Source organism: Mytilus californianus, unplaced genomic scaffold (genome assembly GCF_021869535.1).
Source record: "Mytilus californianus isolate M0D057914Y unplaced genomic scaffold, xbMytCali1.0.p SCAF_11, whole genome shotgun sequence".
NCBI classification, from domain to species: domain Eukaryota; kingdom Metazoa; phylum Mollusca; class Bivalvia; order Mytilida; family Mytilidae; genus Mytilus; species Mytilus californianus.
The window spans coordinates 41,851,988-41,859,313 of NW_026262593.1; the positions used below are offsets into that span (position 1 = coordinate 41,851,988).

The following is a 7,326-nucleotide window of genomic DNA, read 5'->3' on the forward strand; positions in this document are numbered from 1 at the left end:
TTCTCCTTTTATATTTGATGTGTTTCCCTCAGTTTTAGTTTGTTACCCGGATTTGATTTTTCTCAATCGATTTTAGAATTTCGAATAGCGGTATAATACTGTTGCCTTTATTTAAACCTTCGAGGAATTTCATGAAATTGGACAAAACATTTTTGATTACCAAAAGACAATTTCCAGAGGAAAATGTTGAAATTTTGTTTTTTGTTTTCATTTGCCGTATTTTCGGATAAACTTTTAGATACAGTCTAAGGTTAAAGTTCATCAGTCTGGCATGAAAGCTTGTTAGACATTATTTACTTTGTCAAAACAAATTCTATGAAATTTTTGAAGAAGCTTTTATTTCTTAAGAAATACAGCATCAATATATTGAGAAAAAAACACACACATATTAAAAAGGTCTAATTGTTGTAAACTATGCAATAAACGTTCATAACCGGAAAATTTACAATTTGTTTGTTCGAACTGAAAAACGAAGATTGTCGAACTTTTCTTTTGTTTCGTAGCCAGAACAAATTAATTTGATATTTTTTGACAATGTGAGTATACTTTTTATACTGTAGTTTTTACATTGACACTAAAACGTTTATTATTTGAATTCCCAATCGTCTCTGTTTTAAATGAAACCAACATGGCTGAAATGGAAGCCACGAAATGGACCCAAACATAAACTGTTAGACAGAAACCCTACAACACAAAAATACAAACGATATATATAGGTAAGTATAATCTTTAATCTATAATGAACCGGTATCTTTATACAATATGTCAAGATCTACACCGCCCTATGTAAGTAAATCTGAATAAATTGATCAGAAACTGTCTAAGACATACCAATAAGTCAAAAACAAAAATAAACAAAAACATTACGATATGACATAAGAAAAGCACTGTGAGGGTCCTCAGTTGGGACAGACTCATCAAGATGTGCGGGGATAAATTAAGGCAGCCGTAGTTTTTTGAAGCTCAAATATCATAAATAGATCTCCCAGATTTCTTGCAATAATAAAGAAATGAAACAAGTTGAAATATCAACTTTCGTTTCATTGAAAGTGTAGTTTTAAATTAGAGGATTATAAATATAACGACGAAACTTTTTTAAACCATATTGCATTGAATTATATGATAGCAATGTATATTATTTTTCAGCATACAAAATTAGAAATACTTGTCATTTTTACGAAAAACAACAAAGATAAACAAGAAGCAAGAGATCTACGATGAAATGGAACAGACATATTTTGAAAGTAAGGGTAATTCCGACATAAACAGTGAAAGAAGTAGTACTAAGCATCACAACAGTATGAGTGTAAAAACTTTGAATGATAGCCTTAGTGAAATAAGTGAACTAAATCAAATTTCTGCTATACAACAATAACCTACATATGACAATACTCTTCCTTAAGATACAGTTCAGCAAACAATGGATGATAATGATGTGCAAATTACATATAGTGATCTCAGATTAAATAGCATTGAAAGACATCATGACAAGGAAGACTGTTCTTTTCCACAAACAAGAAATAAAGAAGATAAATGTGCAATAAATAGTAAAATTATACGTTTGCCGATACCCGGAGACAAACAAGGGCGTACTAACAGCAACAAACATCAGGTTAAGGCTATACACCTCAGAGTATCCAAAAATTTCTAGAATTAAATTGTTTTTCTTAACTTGATTTTTTGGTTCATATGACTGTAAGAAAGTAACTAATGAAGAAAAAAATCATATGGTGGTGCACTTCTTTTTTTGCTACGGCCATTTGAAAGTACCCATTTTTAATGATTTTCCCATTTTTCTTTAATTTTTACAATTAACATTTTTTTCATACTTTCACTAAATATGAAGTGGACCAATCTGAATAAATTTAACTTAAAAAAACTATAGGTTGGTGTTAGTATTAGAAAGTTTTATAAACATTTGTTGCTTTAACGTGACAAGTTGACCTTGCTGTCAATTTTGTCAATTTGTGATTTTTCCCTTTTTTTTTTAAATCAAAAAGCATATTATTTCAACTTCTTTGTTATAAATGATTGGAAAAAAAAATTGATATGGGATGTGCATGTTTTGGTAAAATCATTTCTTTATACTCTACACCCATTTTCTCAACATTTTGGCTGATGACACTGACCGGATTGGTTATAAAATTTGAACATTTTATTACTCAAAAACTACTGATTGTAAAAACACATTTTTTTCACAGAGTTTAGTTTGATTATAATACTTTTTTTAAATTTATTAATATGTTCCACTTGTATCACATGCTTTGGAAAAAATTCCAGAACGAGATTTTACCGAGACTGAAACATCAGAAGAGTACATCCTTAAACAGTATAATCAATATGATGAAGTTTTCAGAGACAAAAACAGATGTTTAGACGAAAGCAAAGAATTGAAAGTTCTGACAACATGCACAGTAGAATTTGAAACGAGCTTTATTATTCAATAAAAGATAAAATAGACGTAAAATCTAAAAACTATAAAAATCGCTAAAATGATAGTTCAGTATCAACAAGGCCAACAGACCACGAGAGACATTGTCGACTATATGAATGTATAGACTCATCTACTGATGTGATAGATAGAAACAGTAAAATCAAAAATGCGAATCTGGAGCAAACAAATATTGGACCCTACAAAATCGAAGACTGATCGATAAGAAAAGCAATGAGAAGCAAGTTTATTCTAGAATATCAAACATTGATCGAACAGTAAAACCATCAAAGCAAAAATGTCGCGTTAAACCTTACAATAATATTAAAGATAAAGCTGAGTTTTCCAGTTCTATGACAAACCAAAAAAGGAGAGCAAATAATAAAGTCATAAAAATCAGATTTTGACGGTGACCTGTAATTATAGAAGACGAATCCATCCCAGATCTCATGACCAGAAAACAAATAGACTTCTTGAAACACATTCATAGAACTGATTCAATTTATAAGGACTTTGAAATTCATGATCAATGTGATGACGAACACCAAAAATATGTAGCTCCTACAAAACAGCGAGCAAGATCTTTAAATCTTATAGACAATATTACAAAGTTGGAAGTTTCTGAGGGTAGTTTTCCTTTTATATATTTTGAATATACTTTTGTAAAGGGAGGGCATTTTGATATTTTGGATAAGCTTTAGACCTACAAAGTTAGGCAACCTTAATCAGCTTTCCACAATTACAAATCCCAATCTCTATGATGTCTATGAAAGAAAAAAAAACTCAAATATTAACAAAAGAAAAATCATGGTCTAAGCGTACACAAGTTATCTCTATATCTTCGTCGTCAATACTAAAAAGCACTTCATTGACTTTGATTGATCTATAAATTATGTCAGCATGAGTTTTAATCAAGCTGACAAAGAAATACCGTGCATTCCAAAAAAAACGGGACCAGATGCGTCGAAAGGTTAAATTATCCTGTTATGCATTCATTAACCAAAGCGAATCTACTTGTCAAATTATCACAATCGGGAATAGGAAACAATCAGTAAAGTTACAAATTGGACGACTATCCCGGGATCTAAAGATATAAGACCGCAAAAAACCTGTCACTAGTTAGTTGAGACATCCACACAGCGAATGGGATCAGCTATTCGTTATGGTGACCGTAACATTTTTGCAGTGTCGATTTCAGTCGCTCTTCTTCATAACTCTGTTGGAACAGTTCTTGTGTAATGATCACAACCCTGCTTACGAATTCCACTAATAAATTCCATATTTCCGTTAAAAAATAGACTAATTAAAATCTCCTTTTAAATCATTCCGATAGAATATCTTGTTTACTTTTATTGTTATTGTTTATGTTTAAATAATCACAAAAGTAAGAAATTGCCGACGTCACAAAACATTGTGTGCACAATAACGTTTTAAATCTATCATGGCTTCGTCTAAAAAAACCACCCCAAATTGTAAATATACTGTATAATATTGTTTCAGATAAATTAAGAATAAAACCAAATAGTGCTACATGTAGTTCAAACAATAGTTGGATTACAGACACATATAAATTAGTAATTGCTCATCCTAAAAATCCAATGAAAAATAAAATAGCTGCAAGAAGCACTTTTCCATATTCTGTAGAGTCTTTTGTTTTGGTTAATGAAGAAATGGTAAGTCAATATAAATATTGTGCACATGCCAGATTGTAATATTACAATATATGTTATAATTGTTGGTCTTCCAATAAATCATGAAAAAGCTATGTAGAAATTACTAACAGTGCTATTTCTGTCATCTATCAGAACTTGATTCAGCGATAGAGTAAAATTTCTTATTCTATAGGAAACATGAAGCAAACAGATTCTGTAAATTTCAAGGATATCTTAATTATAAAATCCTCATTTTATATAATGGTACTTACACGCTTGTTTTTGGTATCCTTCGGCCCCAAGGGTGACTGGGGAATAGGAATATGATATATTAGGTCTTCTTCCGAACGGCATGAAAACTTTTGCCAAATTGGGGTGTTGTTCGGGATGTATACAAGTACGCAGCCAAAAGGTCAAAAGGACCAAAGGATTTTATTCTACTGTTGCTGTAAATATATTTCGCCTTCCATCACTAGTAGAATACCAAGAATAGAAACTCTTTTCTCTATAAGAGCATCTTATTATACTACAGGTTTCTTTGCTCAAATATAAAGTGCTGTTCCAATAATTCATTTTTAATATCACTTGATTTTTCGTCTTGTTTTTTTTTGTTTAACCATGATGTTGTGTGTAAGGTCGTTCTTTTACTCAATGGTTTTTATTTGCTCCTTCCCCTGTGTGTACTTTTACTTATTTTCCCAGTCTGGCACATCACTAAATTGTTTCATATTTTCTGTATTGATATGCTGTACACAAGTTCTTACCACTAAGCTTTCTTCAGAAAAATGTGGCATTCAGAAAAATTGTGGTCAGGTATATTGTATATGTAACAGGAGGTGTCAATGAGATGTGGATTCTGAAAAATTCTAAAGATCTACTCCAAAATCTCCAATTCCAATCTTTACAATATTGCAGTAATATCAAACATTTTAATCAGTGTTTACATCTCATATATATCCTTGTTAACTTGATATTAAGGATACTATCGAAAATATAAGGTCTGCTTCATATATTGATCTTTTCCTCGATATTAACACAGATGGACGACTTCATACTAGATCTATGACAAAACATAAGTATTTCAACTTTTCAATTGTCAACTTCCTATTCCTCAGTAGTAACATACCATTTGCCTCGTCAAATGGCGTTTACATATCCCAGTTAATATGTTACGTTCGTGCATTTTCACACTATACGGGCTTCGTTAACCGGGTTGTGTTTCTAACACAAACACTGCTCCAACAGAGTTGTGTTCCATACACAAAAACTGCTCCAACAGAGCCATGAGGAAGAAAGACTGAAATCGAGAATGAAGGCTTTTAACCATCAATAATTGTTTGACCAATCGGTGTGTCAGCTAATTAGCGGTATATTTTTGCGGTTATGAATCTTTAGATACCAGAAAAGTCGTCTTAACTGATTGTGTCCAAGTCTTGATTGTTACATGGCGGGTGGATCATGCATAGGAGAAGACGCTTAACTTGTAGACTACCCGGTCTCGCTCCTATTTGAGTTCATGCGACTCCCTCAGATTTTTTTATGACCTCAGTTTGTCTCTTACTGATCGATTTGCGAGGTTTGTACATCGACGAACTAGTGTCGCCTTGATTTACCACTGCCATTGCACAATATTTTATTATAGTGTGTTTTTATACACTGTTCTTAAAATAACCGAAGGTAAAGCCGATGATAACATAATGGGCAAACAAGTTTGGTTATATATCAGTAGATTAAGAACTTTGAACTTGCTTTCATGATAAAAAAATGATCATAAGATTGGTTATTTATCAGCAGATTAAGAACTTTGAACTTGCTTTCATGATAACATAATGATCATAAGATTGGTTATATATCAGCAGATCAAGAACTTTGAACTTGCTTTCAATAACTGCGATTTTTTTGGATAAGAAAAGCAAAAAATAGAAAAGACAATTTAATACACAAGTCGACAAGAAATAAACAACAGTATGACAAAAAACAATGGCAGTTTAAAAACACTACATAGAAAAAAAATTACTGAGTAACACAAAAACCACCTGAAAGTCCAAATATACTGGAAGGTTAATACTTTTACCATTTCACATAAAATATAGGAGTTTCGATGGCCGAGTGGTCTAAGTAGTCGGACTACTGTATCACTAGCCAGTCAACACTGAGGTTGTGAGTTCGAAACCCGCACGGGGCAGGTGCACTCGACTTCAATCATAATTGACTAGAATAGTCAGTTTTCCTAACGAAGGTCGGTGGTTCTCTCCGTGCACTCCGGCTTCCTCCACCAATAAAATATTGACCGCCACAATATAGCACAATAGTGTTGAAAGTTGCGTTAAACATCAATCAATCGCATAAAATATTGAATAAAAGGTATGATTAACATCATCAGCATATTAGTCATTGCATCGGTACTGAAATGTTTTATAGCATATGTTTCTAAAATTCCCCATTAATAAATTGATAAATTAATAAATTATTACGATCTAAGATTTCACCTCCTTGTTGAATATTGCCATTATTTGTATGTACCTTTAAGCAGTTAGCTGCTCTCAACGTATCTACGTATTTCGTCATCCATCCCAGGATTCCGATGAAGGTTAAATCCAAGAAAGCCCATCGATAGTACGAAATTTATGAATTATTATTTGTTTTTACAAAGTTGACAATAAACGGCATTTACTGTTCTAATTAGGACCTTCTGAACACAGAAGACAGAACAAATGTTTTTAACAACGAGAAAAAACGAAAAATATTGTTTCAAAAGGTATCGATAAACAAAATCAGAAAAAAAAAACATCACATGGTTACGTATTAAATAAATCACACGACTTTGTTACTTGTAAAACTTCAAACCGTACCTAATTGCGCTTGCGATGTTTTTTTTAATACTAATTAATTTAGTGAGACCCGACAGAAATACATGGAAAATGAATTGGTTCACAGACAATAACTTTAGTATAAGTGTATGGATGTGTTAGACATTTTAGCACAAGGTTCCATACCGCAATAGGAGGGTTGTGATTTTAAATAGTTCATCAAACTCTACAATTATAGATTTATTGCACAAATAATATATATTTTAAATTGAGTCATAGTTTAAAATAGATTTGCTGATTCAGATATATTAATTGTGGTGATAATTGTGTATGCATTGTGTTCTATTTAAAGATTGCTAACATGTTTGAATATTTTCTTATGGTTGAAAATTCCCTTGGAAATTAAAATAGACCTTTGTCCATCTGTTGAAGT

General features: G+C 31.8%; 1 protein-coding gene across 5 annotated transcripts in view; it reads left to right on the forward strand.

The window, feature by feature from the left end:
- LOC127720107 (uncharacterized) overlaps positions 1–3,053 on the forward strand; it is a 36,795-nt gene extending 33,742 nt beyond the window's left edge. For 3 of the 5 annotated variants that reach the window (XR_007990625.1, XR_007990623.1, XR_007990624.1), the window contains one exon: positions 1,147–1,671. Coding sequence is in view for 1 of the 5 variants with exons in the window: in XM_052226524.1 (XP_052082484.1) it covers positions 1,147–1,159 (13 nt within the window). In the remaining 4 variants the exon portion in view is untranslated. Of the gene's footprint in view, positions 1–1,146 lie in introns of all 5 variants that reach the window. The other 2 variants (XM_052226523.1, XM_052226524.1) reach the window with 1 other exon arrangement.
- The last annotated feature ends 4,273 nt before the right edge of the window (positions 3,054–7,326 follow it).